The 22,413-nt window shown below is 39.4% G+C and overlaps 1 protein-coding gene across 2 annotated transcripts; it reads right to left on the bottom strand.

The window, feature by feature from the left end:
- Nucleotides 1-9,490: 9,490 nt before the first annotated feature.
- On the bottom strand, nt 9,491-21,294 carry SERPINB12 (serpin family B member 12). Of its 2 annotated transcripts, none has more exons than XM_063076415.1 (7): nt 21,127-21,294; nt 17,635-17,769; nt 16,721-16,861; nt 15,277-15,394; nt 12,041-12,183; nt 10,877-11,044; nt 9,491-9,895 (listed from the first exon to the last, which is right to left on the bottom strand). In XM_063076415.1, exons 1-7 carry the CDS (start codon nt 21,292-21,294, stop codon nt 9,491-9,493), a joined length of 1,278 nt encoding a protein of 425 aa, XP_062932485.1. The 2 variants fall into 2 exon arrangements, with proteins under 2 accessions (XP_062932485.1, XP_062932486.1); XM_063076416.1 differs by having other exon boundaries at nt 16,721-16,855; nt 17,689-17,769.
- Nucleotides 21,295-22,413: the final 1,119 nt, after the last annotated feature.

Raw genomic sequence — 22,413 nt, 5'->3', positions numbered from 1 at the left:
AGAAAGGAGTAAAAGATCAAATAGAAAGGACAGAAATAAAGATAGGAACAAAATCTAAAATACATGCAACTGTAGTCCCTGAAGTACAAACATAAAACAGTAGAGTAGAAATAATATTCAAAGCTATAATCTAAGAAAGCATTAAAAAATAAAATAAATCCTGAATCTATATATTGAAAGGGCCTACAATGTACCTGGGAAAATTGACCCAAATGATAAAGTCTAAGACATTCTGGAAAACTGATTAGTCTTTAATATCTCCATTGCCGGGGGTGGGGGGGGTGGAGAGAGAATATGAATCAAGTCATTATAAAGTAAAGAAAAGCAAGTTGACATCAAATTTCTTGACAGCAACATACAAATCAGTGGAACAATTTTTAAAGAAATTCAAGGAAAGTCTAAACCAAAAATTTTATATCCAACAAGTATGCTTTCATGTATCAAGACCACAGAGAAACACTGTAAAAGTCAAGAATTTATAGAATATTGAACTTGTTAGCCCTTCTTGAGGAATCTACTAGAGGATGAGCCTCATCCAAAAATAACAAATAAATGACTGAGAAAACTTCAGCAAAAGACTGATAGAGAACATGAATATATTTTACTATGGCTTTAAGACTGGAGCAAATATTGGAATAAGGTAGGAAAATAATATGTAAGTGTTATACGTTTTTGTATGTTCTGCCAAAGTAGAAAAAGCATCACTAAAATGTGGGAGGATATGCTAGAAATAAATGAGAAGGTAGAATAAGTCCATTGATTATTGCCCAGGCAATCGATGGGAGTCAAAGGATACCACTTTAAAAATGATAAAAACTTAAGAAAGGTAAAAAGTAGCGTAAGGTCATTAGATAGAGCATAAAAACAATATCTAGAACAAAAATGCAAACTTTCCTAAATATCACAGGAAAAATAATGAAATAGCAAGACAATGTGATTCTACAGTTTATATTGAAAAATAAACAAACAAGAATAAATAGGAAAACATTGCAAAGGAAAATCAATAAAGCTTCTATAATTAAAACAGTGCGATATTGGCACATGCATAAACAGATCAATAGAAGAGGATAGAACATCAATTAACAGACCAAAGCACATACGGAATCTTAGTGTATAATAAACGTGGTATCTCAAGTCCCCAAGGGAAAGATAGATGTTTTAACAAATAGTATTGGAACAACTGGATAGCCATTTTCAAAAAGATAATTAGATCCATATTTCACCTCGTATGCCAGAATAAACTCCAATTGGATCAGAGGTCTAAATTTTATAAACGAAACCATACGGATAATAGAAGAAAACATTGGTAAATTTCTTTAAACCTGGAAGTGGGAAAAGCCTAGTTTAAAATCTAGGAGAAATAAAAGAAAATATTGCTAAATTCAGCTTAACAAAATTACATATGCAATTGCACTTTGGCTCAGCAATTCTACTCCTAGGAATTCGTCCTAAAGATATACATCCACAAATGCAAAATAATATACATCCCTTTTATTGTTTCTAAATTGTTTGTTGGTATCGTTATTCTTTTTTTTAATCATACCTCCAAATCTTTTTTTTTTTAACGTTTGTCTTCCACTTTTTAAATTTCTGCCTTTATCTTTATTATTTTTACCTTTATTTGGGTTTGTATGTTGTTTTCTTTCTAAACTTCTAGGGGGAGACTTGAATTTATGTGTTTTAGTTATTTCTTGTTTTCTAATAAATGAATTAAAAGCTTTAATTTTTTCGTTGGGTATTTTTTTCCACTTGAATTTTTTGTATCTAGAAAAGACGTATTAAAGTTATTCATTGTTTTTGTAGATTTTTTCACATCTTTTATTTACACCTCCTTGTATTTTGAAATTATACTAGTAGGTGATATTATCTTTTAGTTTTAATAGATGACATCTTTTATCAAGGTGAAATATTTGTCTTTGTCTTTATTATTATTTTGAAATTTGATTAGATTTTTTTAATCTGATATTATTGTTATTCCCGCTTTCCTCCTGTTAATATTTCTCTGGTATCTCTTCTTCTCTACCGTTATTTTAATTTTCCTAATTTTTCAGAGTTGTCTCCTATAAATAGTCTATAAATGGACCTTTGTCTTTTTAATGTGCTCTGCCTTTTAGCCAATTTAACACACCCACTAGACATACTTGGATTTATTCACCATCTTGTTTCACATGTATATATGCCATGCTTTCTTGTTTCTTCTTCTTTTTCACATTCCTTTGATTCGATCAAGTGTTTTTAATTATTTTAATTATTTTTTCCTCTGATATTTTGGAAATTATACATTCTATTTCATTTCTTCAACTGATTATCTTTAAGTTTAACACAAACACTGGACATAATTTTTTATTATTGTGATTGTCATATCTCTCTTTCTTTCTTTGTTTATAGTTCTGTGTCTTCTTGTCGGGCCAAATAGAAACCTAAACTCTGTCCTCATTCCATTTTATGAATCCTATTTCTTTTAATTCACAAAGCTTCCAGAATGCTTTCTTTTTTATTTGATCTTCTATAGTTTTGCCACAGTGTGGAAGTGTGCATTCTCAATGGGCCCTTTCAACCTCAGGATGCTTGGCTTTTCATTCCTGTACATTTTTCTTATTTCTTTGAGTACTTCCTCCCCTCAGTTCTCTCTGTCCTTTTTCCTGAAATGCCCATTAATAAATGTTGATACTTCTTAAACTACCTTGCACAAGTCCTAACATTTTTTTAATATTTTATTTTATTTTACTTCTCAATATACATTGTAGTTGATTTTCAAGCCCGTTTACCCGTTCCTCTCCATCCCCTCCCTTTCCTCCCGCCCATCATATCTGTTCACTTGACTTAAACAGTTCAAGGAATTTTTGTGATTATTCTGTCTTCTTCCCCCGACCCTTGATTTGTTTGTGTGTTTATTTATTTATTTATTTTTAGCTCCCACAAATAAGTGAGAACATGTGGTATTTCTCTTTCTCTGCCTGACTTGTTTCGCTTAATATAATTTTCTCTAAGTCCATCCACGTTGTTGCAAATGGTAGTATTTCATTCTTTTTTATAGCAGAGTGGTATTCCATTGTGTAGATGTACCACAGTTTCCTTATCCAGTCATCAGACGATGGACATTTGGGCTGGTTCCAACTCTTTTTTTTTTTTTTTTTTTTTTTGTTTTTTGTTTTTTTGTTTTTTTTTTTTTTTTTTTTCCAACTCTTGACTATTGTAAATACTGCTGCAATAAACATGGGAGTACAGGTATCCCTTCGGCATGATGATTTATATTCCTCTGGGTATATTCCCAACAGTGGAATAGCTGGGTCATATGGTAGATCTATCTGTAATTGTTTGAGGACCCTCTATACCATTTTCCCTAAAGGCTGCACCATTTTACAGCCACACCAACAGTGTATGAGAGTTTCTTTTTCTCCACAACCTCTCCAGCACTTATCATTATCAGTCTTTTGGATGTTAGCCATCCTAACTAGAGTGAGGTGGTATTTCAAAGTGGTCTGGATTTGCATTTCCCAGATGCTGAGTGAGGTTGAGCATTTTTTCATGTGTCTGTTAGCCATTTGTATATCTTCCTTTGAGAAATGCCTATTCAGCTACTTTGCCTATTTTTTAATTGGGTTATTTGTTTTTTTGCTGTAAAGGTGTTTGAGTTCCTTATATATTCTGGATATTAATCCTTTGTCAGATGTATACTTTGCAAATATTTTCTCCTACTCTGTTGGTTGTCTTTTTACTCTGTTGACTGTTTCTTTTGCTGTGCAGAAACTTTTTAGTTTGATAGAATCCCATTTGTTTATTTTTCCTATAGTTGCCTGTGCTTTTTGGATCCTATTCATGAAGTCTTTACCCACTCCTACTTCCTGGAGTGTTTCCCCTATGTTTTCTTTAAGGAGTTTTATTTTTTCAGGATATACATTTAATTCTTTAATCCATTTTGAGTTGATTTTGGTATATGGTGAAAGGTACGGGTCTATTTTCATTCTCCTACATATTAGTATCCAATTTTCCCAGCACCACTTGTTGAAAAGGCAGTCTCTTCCCCAGTATGTGGATTTGCTGCCTTTGTCAAAGATAAGATGGCTGTAGGCATATGGGTTGATTTCTGGATTCTCTATTCTATTCCATTGATCCGTGTGTCTATTTTTATGCCAGCACCGTGCTGTTTTGGTTATTTTAGCTTTGTGATATAGTTTAAAGTCAGGTAGTGTTATGCTTCCAGCTTTATTTTTTTTGCTCAGGATTGCTTTGGCTATGCATGGTCTTTTGTTGTTCCATATAAATGTCTAGATAGCTTTTCCATCTCAGAAAAAAATGTCATTGGAATTTTGATGGGGATTGCATTGAATCTGTAGATCACTTTGGGTAATATGGACATTTTCACAATGTTAATTCTTCCAATCCAAGAGCAAGGGATATCTTTCCATCTTCTTGTGTCCTCTTTAATTTCTCTCAACAGTGGTTTGTAGTTCTCTTCATAGAGATTTTTCACATCCTTGGTCAGCTTTATTCCTAAGTATTTTATTTTTTTGGTGGCTATTGTAATTGGGCTAGCTTTCTTGATTTCTTTTTCTGCATTTTCACTGTTGGAGTATAGAAATGCTCCTAACAATTTTAAACACTTTCCATCTCTATCCTTTTATTCTGCTTTGTATAATTTCACAGCTCAGTCTTCCAGCTCACTCTTCAGATGTATTCATTTTGCTATTCAGTCCATTTACTAATCTTTTGTAATAATTATGTTTATTTTCAAGAATTCTAAGTGAATCTTTTATTAATTCCCTGTTCTTATTTTGTGGATGTAATTAATTGCATTTTTTATATTTTTTAAAGTCTCTTGTTTGACATATTAACTCTGTTGAGATTGATTTTCTCTTCATGTGGCTATTTTTCTTAAACATTCGGTAGGTCTAGGTTATACATTATTTGAGATTTGTATTTCAGACTCTTCATTAGACTGTCAATGAATTCTGTTTTGGGGTTTACCACAGCCTGTCTTGGCAATTTGGTGGTGGGAAGGACTGAATGTGTTTTCAGGCAAGTGTACTAGTAGCTTATAAACCTTGTGTGGGAACTTCTCCTCCTCTGTTATATGCCAGTCACCCTGGGGCACTGCTACACCACCATGACTCAAGCAGACACACTTACTGCTCTAGCCTTGGGGCAAAGGCCTCTGTTACTCACCACCTAGCACACGACATGTGGGAAGACACAGACCTGTCTGGCTGCTGTTCTGCAGTCCTAAAGCCAGCTGTCACAGTGGTGCCTGCCTCAAAATCCCACGCTCCCATATTTCCAGCTCCAAGCTTAAAGAACACTGGCACTCTCTCTTTTTTTTTTTTTTTTTTTTTTTAATTTTATTTTGTCGATATACATTGTGGCTGATTATTGCTCCCCATCACCAAAACCTCCCTCCCTTCTCCCTCCCCCCCAACCCCCAACAATGTCCTTTCTGTTTGCTTGTCCTATCAACTTCAAGTAATTGTGGTTGTTATATCTTCTTCCCCACCCCCCCGGTTTTGTGTGTGTGTGTGTGTGTGTGTGTGTGTGTGTGTGTGTGTGTGTGTGTGTGTGTGTGTGTGTGAATTTATATATTAATTTTTAGCTCCCACCAATAAGTGAGAACATGTGGTATTTCTCTTTCTGTACCTGACTTGTTTCACTTAATATAATTCTCTCTAGGTCCATCCATGTTGTTACAAATGGCAGTATTTCATTCGTTTTTATAGCTGAGTAGTATTCCATTGTGTAGATGTACCACATTTTCCGTATCCACTCATCCGATGATGGACATTTGGGCTGGTTCCAACTCTTGGGTATTGTAAAGAGTGCTGTGATGAATATTGGGGAACAGGTATACCTTCGACTTGATGATTTCCATTCCTCTGGGTATATTCCCAACAGTGGGATAGCTGGGTCATATGGTAGATCTATCTGCAAATTGTTTGAGGAGCCTCCATACCATTTTCCATAGAGGCTGCACCATTTTGCAGTCCCACCAACAATGTATGAGAGTTCCTTTTTCTCCGCAACCTCGCCAGCATTTATCGTTCAGAGTCTTTTGGATTTTAGCCATCCTAACTGGGGTGAGATGGTATCTCAGTGTGGTTTTGATTTGCATTTCCCGGATGCTGAGTGATGTTGAGCATTTTTTCATATGTCTGTTGGCCATTTGTATATCTTCCTTAGAGAAATGCCTGCTTAGCTCTTTTGCCCATTTTTTAATTGGGTTGCTTGTTTTCTTCTTGTAAAGTTGTTTGAGTTCCTTATATATTCTGGATATTAATCCTTTGTCAGATGTATATTTTGCAAATATTTTCTCCCACTCTGTTGGTTGTCTTTTAACTCTGTTAATTGTTTCTTTTGCTGTGCAGAAGCTTTTTAGTTTGATATAATCCCATTTGTTTATTTTTCCTTTGGTTGCCCATGCTTTTGGGGTCATATTCATGAAGTCTGTGTCCAGTCCTATTTCCTGAAGTGTTTCTCCTATGTTTTCTTTAAGAAGTTTTATTGTTTCAGGGTGTATATTTAAATCCTTAATCCATTTTGAGTTGATTTTAGTATACGGTGAGAGGTATGGATCTAGTTTCATTCTCCTGCATATGGATATCCAAAACACTGGCACTCTCAATGCTAGACTCCCCTCCACCACTGAAAATTTTATCTTGAGTAAGTCCTGGCCCTCAAAGTTTGCATTTACAAAATTTAAAAAATGGAAACAAATGACATCTTGCATTCTTTATTTCTACTTGGGAGGATGCATCAAGGAGTGTTTATACATCTTCTGTATAACATCCAGCTGAGAGCTGGTTCAAATCCTAGTTCAACCATTTGCTACCAGGGTGGCCTTAGGCACATTACTTAATCTCTCTGTGCTTCAGTTTCTTCATCTGTTAAATGTAAATAATTACCTAATTATAATAACCTACCTCTCAGAATGATTGAGGGGATTAAATGGGCTAATGTATATAATGGTCTTCAACCAGTGCTGGCACTCAATAAGTACAATAAATATTAGTCCCAATTCATAGATTCCATGCTTGTAATCTTATTCTGGATATGGAAACTCATCCCATGCCTAGACCCAACATTAAAAAAAAAAAAAAAATCGGTGTTAAAGGGAAGAGTCATAGTGAGCATAGTGATAATTTTAAATGAGGAATTTCCCTTTTCCCTCTGATGGTCAATTGAGGTCATATATTTATTGAAGGCATTTCTTTCCTGGCTTTTTGAGTCTTTGACTGCATTGGTTTCCACTCAAAACAACATGCATTTGATTTTAATTCCTGTTACGTTTGCAGCATGATGCCAATTGTTGGGGATTAAATATATCTGCCTCAAATACAGAATGATGTGAATCTGAGGATGGTTTTCTGTTGCATTTGCACAGAAAAGCCAACCTGTAATTTGATCATCACACATTGTATACATGTATTAAAATATATCTCTGTACACCATAAACATGTACAATTAATACATGTCACATAAATAAATAAGCTTATTTTTTAAAAAGCCAACCTGACTGGATATAAAATTTTTTAATCATATATTTTTCCCTCAAACCTGTAGACCAGGTTTCATTGTCTTCAGAAATTTAATACAAAATAAACGTTGAGTTTTTTTAAAGTCAGTTGGCAATGCACTGTACATATTTTAACTAATAACAAAAGTGCTTTATTCACTAAGAAGAAACATTTTAATCAATCAAAGTTTGGTAAATTTACTAAATTTACAGAAAGACTTACCGATTTACAGAAAGATTTAAGAATCATACTCTTTCACTACTGGAAATAGATAAATTTTCCCCTTCATTGTTCAAATTCTGAGCAATCCCAATAAAAATGAGAAAACATGTTTAACAAGTGAAAGACTAAGAACATAAGAAATGACAGACAATGCCAGAACTATATATAGGTCATAGTTATCCAGCTCAGAGTCTGGCAGATGCCAGGTCAGGCATGGAATCAGCCCTCAAAGGTCAGCCCCAAAAGGAAACACAGAGGAGTCTTAGCTTTTGATTATCTGAGATAAATTTGACCCATGGGACATACGTTCTTGGGAAAGGACTGCCTCACATTACCAATGAGAATGTTTTTTATACCATAAATGAGCTTTAACATTGAGAAGGCTGTACGAAGGATGTGGAACTTGTCTCTCACAGCCTGGAGAAATCTCCAGGATAGAGGAGGACAAGGGAAGGGATCCAGCATCAGAGCAGATGAAGTTAACCTACCTTCTCCTGCAAAAACTGCAACAGCCACACCTACTGGCAACTGGGAGAAGGACAATCATAAGGCAGGGTGGGGAAATCAAGCCACAACCAAGACCGGGAAGAAATTCACCTCCACAGGAAAGAGACCGACCAGTACCTCAAGTTCAATATGTCAGTGGTCATTCCAGAACGTTCAGCTAAGGCAGAGATCAAGAACTCAGACTGCAATGTTAGACAACAAAGGTCCCAGACCCCAGAGTCTGAACACTCAGGCATCGGGCCTCAGTAGCTTGATGCAAATCCAACAGTCTTCCTAACAAGGGTTTCCACGGGCATCATGTCCAGGCTCAGACCCGCACTCACAATGTGGCCAGCCCAGAGACCTATGGAAGGACAAAGAGGTCCACATGGCCAGGTACAGAGAGACAGGAATGGGGGGCCCAGCAGTCCACTTGACGGCAGCACTCCTCCACCCACCTCAACACGCTGGTATGTAGAAGTAACTAGCCACAGATGGGAATTCTCTGAGGAAGGGGGTGAAGAAGAGATAGAGGGAAGTGCTTAATGATGATGCCCGAGGGGACTCAATAAGGAAAACTGAGACCAATCTCCTCTAAATCCACTTGCCACTTTCCTGGGTCAATGTCAGATTCACAAGACAAATAGTTTTCTCTTCCTTTGTGCAAAATGAGTGTTGGTTGGAGGATTCATATATCCTTGAGCTATCACTTAAATACACCCCAAGCCCTACCTTCCACCAAGTGAAAAGATCTCACAGGACATCTTCCACGCAGTAGAAGGTATAGGGGAAGAGGCAGAGCATATTGCCCAGTGATGATCACAATTATAACTGAGATAGAACTGAGTTTGCAAAACATATTCCAATCAAATATTTTCTCTTGCCACCATGTTAAAGTGGCTTCTGAGAAGTGGTCTAATAACTTGAACTTTCAAGTTTCTTCAAAAGGAAGTAGGTAACAAATAAAATCAATACCGTTCTGAGTTGTGTTACCTTCAGGTCTCAGAGGGTGAATTTATATGCTTGAAAGTTTAGGATGGTGAAGGGTTACAGAGGGAGCAATTGTCCTTCAATACTGACAAACTTAGATGAAAATGAGCTACACGTGGCAGAAAGATCAGGACACATGAGAGCTGGTGGCTGGAGGAAGGGAGTGTGGAGCTGGAAGGGAATGCAGTCAGCTTTAGATATTAGCGAAGAAAGTGCCTATGTTATACCAGGGGAAGGTTATATTGCCATTTTTCTCCAGCTCCCCGGGACTAAACTCTGCACCCCTTTCAAGGAGAGCAGACCCTGCCATAGAAGAGAATGGTTTGGGTTTTGTTGTGTCTGATGAAAAAGAGGAACGGGTGGTCGGCATTAAACTCCACCCAGGACTGCATTGACCTGCCCATGCCAACAGCCCCGCTGGTGGCCACAGCCTGCGTGCCATTTTCATCCACCTCTACAACAGTCTTGTGGATCACTTTTGACAAATACAAATTGGGACTTGGAGAGATTCCAGTAAGATCAGCCTTCATTTCATCAAAGATGTCCATAATGCCCATGTTTTGTAGAATAGAATTGAGATCATAGCTGTCTTCCAAGGTGAACTGGGGGAAGGAGAGCGCAACCATTTCTTCTGACAAATTTTCTGAGCTGCTCCAGGCCTGTATTTTTTCATAGGTAATTTTCCTTTCAAGCTACAAGAGGAAGAAAATAATATTTAGGGTCAGATTATGAGCCTGCAAAGAATGCCCCAACGACTTCAAAGTGCCTGAGTCCATTTCAATACTCAGTGACAATCTTCGAGGTCTTTCTCGAAGCCTCAAAATAGTCTGATTTCATTTAAAAACTCCTCCAGCATATCCCTTCTCTCTTTAGAAGAAGTCACAGGACCATCTGAGTTCCATCACACTTTGATGTTTGACAGACTAGAGTCCAAAGCTCAGTTGATTAGCTGGGTGAGTCTGGCCAAGCCCTAACATCCTAAAGTTAAATTTGCTCTTTGATAAAACGGAGGTAATACAATTAGACTCTTGCAAGGACTAAACAAAATAATGTACGTAAAGTACTTAACATAGTGCTGGCACAGAGTAAATTTTGAATAATCGTTGTTTTGACATTCTAATTACAATATCAGTATTTCTCTCTCACTTTCACTCTCCCCCTACTTCACTTTAGCCGTTTGAACAATATGTAAATATGTAGCTAAGCTTCCCCAGCCCTCATTAACTCCTACCTCACCAGCAATCTATTCCAGTATCAGTACTTATATTCCTATCAAGTTACATGCACCCCAAAACAGGATTCGGCCAAAGGGTCTTTAACCGAGCTACAGAAAAATAGTTTTAAAAGAGTCCAGAAATCAGGATATTCAGAGAAAAGGAAAATCTGTTTCATTTGTAGCCATTCTCAACTGACTCAGAATCCAGTTTCTTTGGTCTGGAAGAATGATTGCAGAGAGCTATGAGATTAGAGAGGAAACTCCAACATTTTTGACATTTGTTCTTTAGGTCTAAACAAATGAGGAATGATATCTAATCTAATTCAGATTCTTCTATATTCTTTGACATCTGATAGCTCAGATACGAACCTTCCTCAGGATGGTAGGTAGTAGATAGCACTGTTCTCCAAAGATCTATAACGACATGTTTTGTAGAGACATGAAAAGGAAGATTTACCTCTTCCAGGCCCTTCACATTATCTGCAGAGCGAGAAGGCAGCAGGACAAACATGCTGAGCTTCCCCTTGGTATATCTCATTTCAAGGATCTGCATCTTCAGCTCCTCTACGAAGCCAATTCTAAATTGACCTTTCTGAGTCATCATCTTCACACTCTTCTTTTCATGCTGCAGTAGACAGGAAAGTCACAGGAAGTCACAGGACCATGATGGCAAACTCACAAACTCACCTGGCTCCAGCTTCCCTGAGAACAGGGGCTATTTAAGATGAGAAGAGTCTGCACTGGAAGTCCTGAGTCACACCAGTGACCCAACTTTGGAGTCTGCCCACTGATCAGTTGGCCCTTATTTTGCTGACATTTTATCTTTCCGTATTCTTAACCAGTTCTGCAGCTCCCAAGACTACCTGTCGGCAGACTTTCTATCCAAGCATCTCCCACAGCCTCGTCAGCAGAAACAAACCCCATCAGCTCTCCTTCCTCAATGCCTCATCTAGCCCAGCCTCTTGGCCTCATGCCACCCCTGTCCCCTCTGGCCTGGATGACCCCACCATAGCACCAGTGTGAGCCGTGGTTGAACAATAGTCATCTACACATTAAATAACAAAACCTGCTCCACAGGCTTCCTTCAGAGGAAAGGGCACCACCTCAGGCAACTTAAACCTCACAAGTACCTCGAGGTGGGGGACGGGGGACGGAAGGTCATCAATCCACAGGTGAAGATAGTCAGCACTTGGGAGAAAAACGTGTTCCCAATAACAAAGCCAACCTGGGTTCTGACCCCTGCCCTTTCCTCCCATTCGGGTTTTTGAGACAAATGCTCACAGATAGGAATTCCAATGCATGAATTTGGCTAAGTAACTTAGCCTTTGCATTTTTTTCATTCAAATTCTAAGTGGAAATAATAACAACACCCATTTCATAATGTTAGTTGGGGGAATAAATGAAATGACAAATGGAAAATATTCAGTGCAGTAAATACTTGGCAGTAAAATACTCAATGAACTTCAGGTACTGATTTTTACTTATAACAAAATATTTTTATTATATATGTAAACTGTGACTGTGAGACCCAAGTTTTAGATTTGAGTATACATACTGCAAATCATTCTTAGTGTAAAGTATGAGTGAAACATCTAGAAAACCATGGGCTCTAATATAGTACCTCATTTAGAAAGAAAGGTGCATCAACTGTGTTTTGACAGTCAAAATGTTTTTCCCATTTGGCCTTGAAGTAAACAGCATTCACCAGTACCAGTACAGTCGCATTGTTAATGGTGTCCTTGCTGAAGAGTTCCTTGATTTTACCTAAAGAAAAGGTCCCAGAGAATATCCTGAGTATGAATTGTATCAAAAGTATTCATGTATACAGATTTTTATTAATGCAGCTTAACACCCCTAAGGCTAGAGAGTGTCTCATTCAAGAATGAACCCAAGAATATTGTAGGGAAAGTGAAGATAAATGGTTAGGATCCCTCAAGATGTTCAGAATCTTGCAGAGCATTTGATGCAAATATGCACATGGTCCCAGGTGTTCCTTGGTTATTGTCTAATGTTATTGCACTTGTGCACCCAGGTGTCCTGGGTTATCTGACTTAAATATAAAGGAAGAGTGGCTCTGATCCACAGTGCCCCCAACCCCCGGGACACCCCCAGGGGCACCACAGGGAGGCCACTACTACTGCTGCTGGAGGCTGTTGCTGCCAGGGCCCCAGGGCCCCTGCAGGAGGCTACTGCTGCTGCTGCTGCTGCTGCTGAGGAAGCTGAGGACTGAGGTCGTGTCGTCTGCCAACAGCTCCCAGGATATTTCCCAATTACCCAGTGCGTGGACCTGTATGTGAGGGGTCTGGTGACTCAGCCTGGCACGTGAGGGGTCTGTAACCCAGTCTGTACAACAGGTTTGAAGGGTCTGTGGACCCTAGCCCGGCAAATATTAAGCCACTCATAGTCCTGGGCGGGGGTAAGTGGAAGTAATGGTGGGAGTGGTGGGGGGAGGAACTCTCTCACTCCATCCTGAAGGGGGATCCAATTCAGAGCACTGTAACTGAGGGACTCTCCTTTAATTCTCTGTATCCTTTGTGGTTGGATCTTGTCATTAGACATCTGATACTGTAGGGAAAGTGAAGGAAAATGGTCAGGGCCCCTCAGGTTTTCAGAATCTTGCCGAGCATTTAATGTAAATATGCACGTGCGCCCAGGTGTTCCTTGGTTATTGTCTGATGTAATTACGCATGTGCACCCAGGTGTCCTGGGTTATGGACTTCAGTATAAAGGATGAGTGTCTCTAATCCATAATGCCCCTGCCCCCGGGATGCCTCCGGGGGTGGGGAGGGATACAGGGAGGCTGCTACTGCTGCTGGAGGCTACTGTAACCTGCTGCTGCTGAGGACTGAGCTCGAGTCGTCTGCAAATGGCTCCCAGGACCTTTCCCAATTACCTCATTTGTGGACCTGCATGTGAGGGGTCTGGTGACCCAGCCTGTAAAATGGGTTTGAAGGGTTTGAGCCCTAGCCCTGACAGTACAAATGGAAACTTAGTATGACTAAAATAATGAAACTTTTTGGCTTTAGCATAGCTATTGCTGTAACCTGGCAGTTTGCATAGTCGCCTAGCTTTACAGATACCATGGCTTATCTTTCAAATTATAGATCCAGTTACCTGACTACATTATAATAGCCTTGAGAAAAGAACTATTGTATAAACTTCCTGTCTCAAGTATTTACCACAGCTTAGTATATATACTTACATATGGTACTTCAAAAAGTTTGTGGAAAAACAGAATTAAAAGATAATATGAACCTTCCCATGAAATTTTTGAAAATATTTTATATAAACAAAAATACACATGTCATAGCCCATGATATAAAACCTATTTTATAGGAACATTCACATGTCCTCTCTCATTCCATGCCACATGAACCTGAGAAGGAGGTATTGTTATTTCTTCTTCATAGAAGAACAAACTGCAGCCAGTGACAGGTGAGGCCACACAGCCAAGAAGCAGCAAGACTAGCCAGGATCAGTCTTGGGCCTTTTAGCTCTTGGCCCCACTCTGGGCACGTTCCACATTAACACAGTTAATGGAAAAGCCCCATGTTCTCAGGCAATAGTCCATCTTCAGGGCATGTTCTTTTCTACCAAATCACCAATTAACTGAATGCTTGCTAAGATCTTAGGAAAGATAAAGACCCTTCAGGAAAGACCCTTCCACTTCAAGAAGATCTCTACTTAAATTTCATAATAGTAGATTATGTTGACATCATCTACACCTACAATACTCTGGGAGAGTTAATACCTAAGAAGAAACTACATTTTTAGGACTTGGTATGAATTTCTTTAGTGAATTGCTTTCCTCTTGACAGCTGAGTGGAGCCTTGAAGGAACGGAAATTTTTGTGGCATGCAGAAGAAGGAAGGACAGGTAATTTTGGAATTTGGGGGCTTCTCCCAAAGAAAGGCAAGGCAGGGGAGAGTAGATAGGAGATAGAGAGAGGAAGCCCCAAATGGAAGAGAGAGGGGCAGAAAGTGTTGCACTGGGTACTAAAGACAAACCAAAGTCAGTCAACTGTTGTTGCCAGGCTGCCAGTCACACAGAACGTGTGCAGATGCCCTGGTCATGGCCTTATTTGGAAGGCAGGAGAAGTACTGCACCACCTGTGTTCTCCCGTGTACTCCAAACTTTACACTGCATGTGAACATTATCCCGAGCCCCACGCTGGCAATCAAAAAATGCCCTTAGTCTGTGTGCAGCAACTTGACCTAACCCTGCAAGTCACTGACATTTAGGGCTCAGGGGAAGAGTACATTCTGGTGTTCAAATCCACACGTGCACCAGTAGAGGGGGCACTCTCTAAGCCCCACCTGGAGCATCAGCACTGAGGGGCGGGTCTCCTCCCTTCTTTCCTGCAGAATGCCAACAAGACCACAGACAACGTCCTCCCATAAAACATAGACTCAGGGTGGTTTGAGTCTCTGAAATGGGGATGGTGGGAAATAAATCCAGTGGGGAGATGGTGCAGAGGGACAAGACAAGAAACAAGAAACAGAGGAGAAAAAGACTTAGAGGAGAATCGAGGCCGCTCACTTGTTTGCTACACTGAATTCAGAAGTAAATTCAGAATGGAGAGGCTAAGCCTTAAATAGCAACAGCAATAAGTAACACTCCAAACCTGAGGACAGAAACCTTGTTCAAGAATATTTTATCATTCTCAGAAAAAAAATTTAAAAAATAAAAAATATCTAACCATTTTAACTGTTTCATGCTGTCCAAAACAAGTTTCTGAACACAGTCCACATATGTGAACATCTGGTCCCAGCAGACAAGCAATCTCAAAAGCTAGGCTGAGTGGTTTTCTTTTAGATGGAAAGGAATACCAGCTACAATGTGTTTGGTCTTTCTTACCTTGGGATTGACATTCAACCCAGAAGTTAATCTTTTGTCTGGACTTTTCAGTGTCTTTCCGGAAATCAATACTTTCAATTGTTGTGTGGTAAAATTGAATCACACCATCTATGTATTCCTGTTCAATCGGAATAAATGGAAAAGAATATAATAAAACCATGTGGGGCTGAGAATAGTTTAGTGTGAAACAGTCTGAAGAAGCCTCATGGGAAAGATGTATCTGCTCATTTAACATCGGAGGAACAGGCATGTCCATCTCTATCTGTCCCCAGTCTTAATCAGCCAGAGACATTTCAGTTGCTATAGTGACAAGTTAGGACATAGAACATTATTCATGAAGCAGTCTATAGTCACAACCAAAGGAGACTTTCCTACCAGATATCCTTTTATTTAAACAATTCATTTGTGGAGACATCACAAGATAAATATCAAGTAACTTAAGAGACACAGCTGCAAAATTCTTCTGATTTGAAGAATTAAAACCCCACTTGATTGTTGCCGAGTTCCTGTTTGGGGTGATGAAAAAGTTTTGGAAATAGGTAGTGGTAATACAAAATTGTGACTGGAATCAATGCCACTGAATTGTATACTTAAAAATGGTTAAAATGGGAGATTTTGTGTTACATGTATTTTACCACAATTTCTTAAAAATTAACAATGTAAGTCAAAACCATTGATTTGTACTTTTTTAACAGGTTGAATTGTATGATATGTGAATTTATATCTCAAAGAGTACTTTTTTAATCTCATTTCCATTGTAAGAGTACACACTTATTTTGCTCAAGTTAAGTTAGCTGGATTACATCTTTGCCAGTGGTCACAACCCTCACATTTATTGCTTAGTAAGTGGCTCCTTCTAGAGACTAGAGAAGAAACAGAAGCCTAGACTGAGACACACCTTGCTCTAGACACAAAGCTGTTTAGCCACAGAGACAAGACCTGTGCCTCTTGGCTCCAAATGCAGTCTCCTGCATCACCACTCCATTTTTAATGAGCATAGAGAGCACAATTTCACTAGGAGGCAGGCGGGGGCTGAGCATGGTGCAAAAGGTGATTTTGAGAAGTGCCTTGGGGGCAGCCAGCAGGTAGAGGAGCTACAATGTGCATCTACCAGGCCCCTTGATGAGGAAAAACGGTCATGAGAAAATGCCATTTCCAAACCCACACATGCTCTGAAGGCTGATACTCACATAACTCTTTTTCTACCCACTCTATTCCACTCTATTCACAACAGACCTCATAAACTGCTCAAGCTGGAAATGGGAAGGAAGGAAACAAAAGCATGGGACAGAAAGGTGGGTCCTGGATCCCCGCCAGCCTGCAGAATATCATCACCTGTGAAAGAGGTTTGTATTAGAGATGGCAGGAGAGTAATCCAGCTACTCGCTTATTTTTAAATAGCCTGCTATGCAGTGGCTTTAACCACCAGTTGTGTGTGACTCACCGGGCAGATTGGGAACTCCTGCTCTCCATAAAGCCTGCTGGCAATACTCAGGGTGTAATCAGTTTTGATCCTGTCTAATTTGGAGAGAAGCTGCCCGAAGTAGCAGCTGAGCAGTCCACTCTCATCATTTGAGGACTCAGCCTAACAAAAGAAGAAACAAAATGTGACTTTAAACGTGACTATCAGAAGAGCTAAACACCACCAAAGTATGGGCATTTTGCACAGAAGCAAGTTAGAGCTGCTTGAGGAGATGTCATTTCTCCGCATTACCATGTAGGGGAGCAACCTGGAAAAAATAGAGAAATGGAGGGTGGGAAGTGGACCAGTGGGATATTATGCCTTCCACATGGGTATCGAGATCACCCAGAAAATCCCCAGACTCAGCCATGCACATTGTTTTAGATGGGTGCACCCTAACTTCCTATGTATCCAAAAAGATACAAGAAAGATGATCATCTCTCCACCCTCCTCTTAATCTTTCTAAGGTAGTGGTGTATATAACCTGGAGAATATCTGTCCTGCTCCAGGTATGAGACAGCCAATCTAAGTTTTGGATGTCAATACAGATTTCAGCACAAAATAGAGTAGGCAGAGGCGGAGAAAGAGTAAGAATTCTGCAGCTGAACTCTACTCCCTCCTGCCCTTCATCTTCAACCATGCTCTGTCTTGGGGACCTGCAGCCTGTAGAAGCTAGAACCTAAGTTCATTTATCATGAACAGAAGACACTAGAGCCTACTTTTCAGGAAATTAGCTCACAGACAAGGATGAATAAGACACATAATCAGAAAGGAATCACAGATCCTATGAGGTTATTGCTGCTGACATTTAGGAATAAGCAACCACTGCCAAATATAGTACAGCTGGAATGAGCCGTTTGTAAAGAAGAGGGCAGGGGATTGTTGTGGTGGCTCACCTGCTGATTCAGAGAACCTGTCACTTTTTTCTGTCCTTCCAGGGAGCTGTCAGCCAGCAATTCTTGTTTGTTGCTTTTCAGACAGGGATCAGGTTGTTTGCTTTCATTCCAGGAAAATTCATTGAAGTGTAATACCTGAGCGATAATGAGATAGGGTCTTTCAGACAATATAAATGGTTGGAAGTCTGAATAACTTCAGAAATATTTTTATAACGTGGCAATGACCATGATTACATAGTCAAACAAAACAATCAACAATAGTTTATAGGAGAGTAAATGCTTGTGAGGTAGAATGGAGGGGAAGTAACAGAATGCCACCCCCTGGGGCTGCGTTTAAGAATGAATATAATCAAACTGAAAGAACATAGAGGTATCCCTGAGCAACATGTAGCTACTGACCACTTTATAGATGGCCAGTCTGAATTGACTACAAGTCACACCAGATCCTGAAGACAGTATGAGAAACAAAAAATGTGAACTATCTCATTAAAATATTTATATGGATTACAAGCTGATATGACAATATTTTAGATATACTGGATTAAATAAAATTTATTATTAAAAGTAGTCTGATCTATTTCTACTTTTTTAATGTGCTACTACAATTTTTTAAATAACATTTGTGGCTCATAATATACTTGTGTTGCACAGTGCTGATCTAGAATTTCAAATCAATCAAGGAAGTGAGGATAGCAAAAGACAAGTTATCCAGAGCCTTGCAGAAAGAAGGAAGACAAGTAGGGTGTCCTGCACTGTTCAGACCCAATGTGCCCTCAGGCGGTCCCCAAGGGCCTGGGGATAGAACATCTGAAACCTGACCTGGAGGATGCAAACTACACTCTAAAGCTAGGTTTTGCTAATTAAATAAGACAGTAATAATACTCCATATCTAGGTAGATGCATAAAGCAGACCGACCCCAAACATGCTTTAATCCATAAATTTGACTCCTCTGTATACAGAGGCAACATATTATTCATACAAAACCCTTGTGCTATGTGCTAGATCCAAGGAAGTATAAGACCAACCTTGGGAGCTTATAGATCATTTGAGGAGTTGTTCTTGGCACTTTTGTTCATTTATTCTATAATTATTTATTGGGCAGCTACTGTAAACTGAGCACTATTCTAGAACAAAGACCCCTGCCCTCCAGGAGATCATATTCTAGTGTAGGAGGCATACAAAATGCAATATACATAGTAATTAATTGCCTGTGTGATGTGTTAGATGGTGGAAAATGCCATGTGGGGTAGAGTAGCTAGGATCTCTTGTGGGATTGGGGGCCAGGATGCAGCATTAGATTGGAAGGGCAGAGTAGGCCTCCTAGAGGAAGTAAACTCTGATAGAAGTCTTAAACGAGAGAAAAAGCCAAGAGATCAGCTATCTGTGGGAAGAGCCATCAGGCAAAGTGAGCTGGAGCAAAGGCCCCAAGGCAGGAGTGGACAAGGTTTACACAGGGACGCCTGGAGGCCAGTGTGACAGGTGAGGAGGAGGGAGAGAGAGAAATGGGTCACAGGGTTTACCTGGCATTTAGATCCCCAGGTCTTCATGGGCCATTGTAAGAACTCAGACTTCTCTCATGAGCAAAAAGAGAAGTCTGGGTTTTGAGCAGACGAGAAACAGGCCCTGACTTATGCGTTTTTTTGTTGGTTTGGTTGTTTTTGTTTGTTTGTTTGTTTTTCTTCCAAATTTTATTTTATTTTGTCAATATACACTGTGGTTGATTATTGTGGCCCATTACCGAAACTTCCCTCCCTCCTCTCTCTCCCCCCTCCCTCCCAGCAATGTCCTTTCTGTTCACTTGTCGTATCAACTACAAGGAATTGTAATTGTTCTGTCTTCTTCCCTCCTCCCACCCCCGGAGTTTTTTTTGTGTATTTATTTATTTATTTATTTATTTATTTTTAGCTCTCACAAATAAGTGAGAACATGAGATATTTCTCTTTCTGTGCCTGACTTGTTTCACTTAATATAATTCTCTCTAGGTACATCCATGTTGTTGCAAATGGCAGTATTTCATTCGTTTTTATAGCAGAGTAGAATTCCATTGTGTAGATGTACCACATTTTCTGTATCCACTCATCTGATGATGGACATTTGGGCTGGTTCCAACTCTTAGCTATTGTAAAGAGTGCTGCGATGAAAACTGGGGAACAGGTATACTTGATGATTTCCATTCCTCTGGGTATATTCCCAGCAGTGGGATAGCTGGGTCATATGGTAGATCTATCTGCAATTGTTTGAGGAACCTCCATACCATTTTCCATAGAGGCTCCACCATTTTGCAGTCCCACCAACAACGTATGAGAGTTCCTTTTTCTCTGCAACCTCGCCATCATTTATCATTCACAGTCTTTTGGATATTACACTACCTGACTTTAAGCTGTACTACAAAGCTATAATAACCAAAACAGCATGGTACTGGCATAAAAACAGACACGCTGACCCATGGGACAGAATGGAGAATCCAGAAATCAACCCACACACCTACAGCCATCTGATCTTTGACAAAGGCACCAAGCCTATACCCTGGGGGAGAGACTGCCTCTTCAGCAAATGGTGCTGGGATAACTGGACATCCATATGCAGGAGAATGAAACTAGACCCATACCTTTCACCATATACTAAAGTCAACTCAAAATGGATTAAAGAATTAAATACACACCCTGAAACAGTAAAACTTCTTAAAGAAAACATAGGAGAAACACTTCGGGAAGTAGGACTGTACACAGACTTCATGAATACGACCCCAAAAGCACAGGCAACCAAAGAAAAAATAAACAAATGGGATTATATCAAACTAAAAAGCTTCTGCACAGCAAAAGAAACAATTAACAGAGTTAAAAGACAACCAACAGAGTGGGAGAAAATATTTGCAAAATATACATCTGACTTATGTTTTAAAAGGCTCTCTTGGGTTGCTGTAATGAGAACATACATAGTGGGAGCTGGGAAGCTTATTAGGAAGTTGTCGCAGTGTCCAGGTTAGAAGAGACCCTGGGGAGACTCTGAGAAGGTTCTGGGTTTGGGGTATATTTCAAAATAAAAGCTAAGAAGGTTTTCTGACAAATGTGGTGTGAAATGAGAGAGAAAGAGAAACATCAAGGAGGACGTCAAGATCTCTAGTCACTGGATACTGACCTGGTGTTTAAAAAATATTTATTTAATGGAATGAGTAAGAAAGAAGACACATACGCTTATTAAAATAACTGGTAATATTGGTATCAATAATTATAAAGAGAAAGATTGACAGACATGCAGACAGAGATAGATACAGAGAAGATGAATATGAAAACCTGTCAGACTGAAAGACAGGGACAGCACCATAAAGTAGGTGGAATTTGATTGAACTTTGAAGAATGGTAGGACTGAAGAGAAAGCAAGGTGGAGAAATACAAATGAAGCGCAGAGGTAGACGCTGGCTCCGAGCAAGCCCAGAGTGCAGTGTGGACCCAGAGGTCAGGACCCTGTGCGGCACCTTCTTGGATACGTACCTCATCAATCTGATGTGCACTGTCACTTCTAGCCCCCAGGCGGACCATGCCAAGGGCAGCCGAGAGGCTCAGAGGACAGAAAAAGATATTTTTATGACAATCATCTTTGCTTATCTCTTGGAAAAGATCAAAGCAAAATTTGGTGTTTGCTTCAACAATAGAGTCCATCATAAAACTGACAGCAGTCTAAAACTAAATGAGAGAGAAAATGGTGATTAGAGGAAAACAGGTTAACAATTCTTATTTTAAACACCCAAGCTAAAATCATACACAATTATTCAATATGTTATAAAGAACTAGAAAACTAAGGTCATCATTATCCCTGTATGTAAATATTGGTGTCGATATCAATATTGATACAGTTAGAGGTCTATTTTCATTTAGTGGTGTGAATTAGTCTCCTAGAGCTGCCATAACAAATTACCACAAACCAGTGCCTTAAACAACAGCAGTTTATTCTCCCACAGTTCTGGAGGACAAATGTCCAAAACCAAGGTGTCAGCAGAGTTGGTTCATTCTGGAAGCTGTCAGGGAAAATCTGTTTCATGCCTCTTCTGATGGTTCCATCAATGTTTGACATTCCGTGGCTTGTAGACGAATCACTCTGATCTCTGCCTCTGTCTTCACATTCTTCCCTGTATCTTCTGTGTGTGTATCCAAATTTTCCTCTTCTCTTAAAGACACTAGTCATTGAATTGGGGCCTTCATAAACCAGTACAACCTCATCTTAACTTGATTACAACGGCAAAGACTCTATTTCCAAATAAGGTCATATTCACAGGTATAGGGATTAGAACTTAAACATACCTTTTGGGGAGACACAATTCTACCCACTTCATGGTGGATCTCCTGTCATTCAGGTAAAATAAAGTCAAAGGTTATAATTCCCCACAGTAAGTTAGCAGCCAAGAAAACATCATTCCACCTCATTTTTCTCCACAGGCTAAGCCTGGTTCTGCATAAGTCTTTGCTTATACTCTCCACTCATTGCTCTGCAACTGATGATATGTTTGACCCAGCAAATTGTCATGTGTCATGTCCCTTCTCAACATTCTCATTCCCTTTTGACTCATCCCATATGTAACATACAGAACTTGAGGCACTTTAGCCAGTCATTAATATTGTTCAAGAGATAATAGATCTTAAAAGATGTTGGAGGTTTAGAAATCACTAGGTTCAACATCCTCTTTGACAGTGCAGAACCACAGATAATACATAACCAAAATAACACAGTGATTTGCCTAAGAACAGATTCCTCCTGCCTTCCTCCCACCTATTCCAGAAGTA

The sequence above is a fragment of the Cynocephalus volans genome, chromosome 13 (genome assembly GCF_027409185.1).
Source record: "Cynocephalus volans isolate mCynVol1 chromosome 13, mCynVol1.pri, whole genome shotgun sequence".
Classification (NCBI taxonomy): domain Eukaryota; kingdom Metazoa; phylum Chordata; class Mammalia; order Dermoptera; family Cynocephalidae; genus Cynocephalus; species Cynocephalus volans.
The sequence above is the reverse complement of the archived record's forward strand: the minus strand, read 5'-3'. Positions and strand labels throughout refer to the sequence as shown.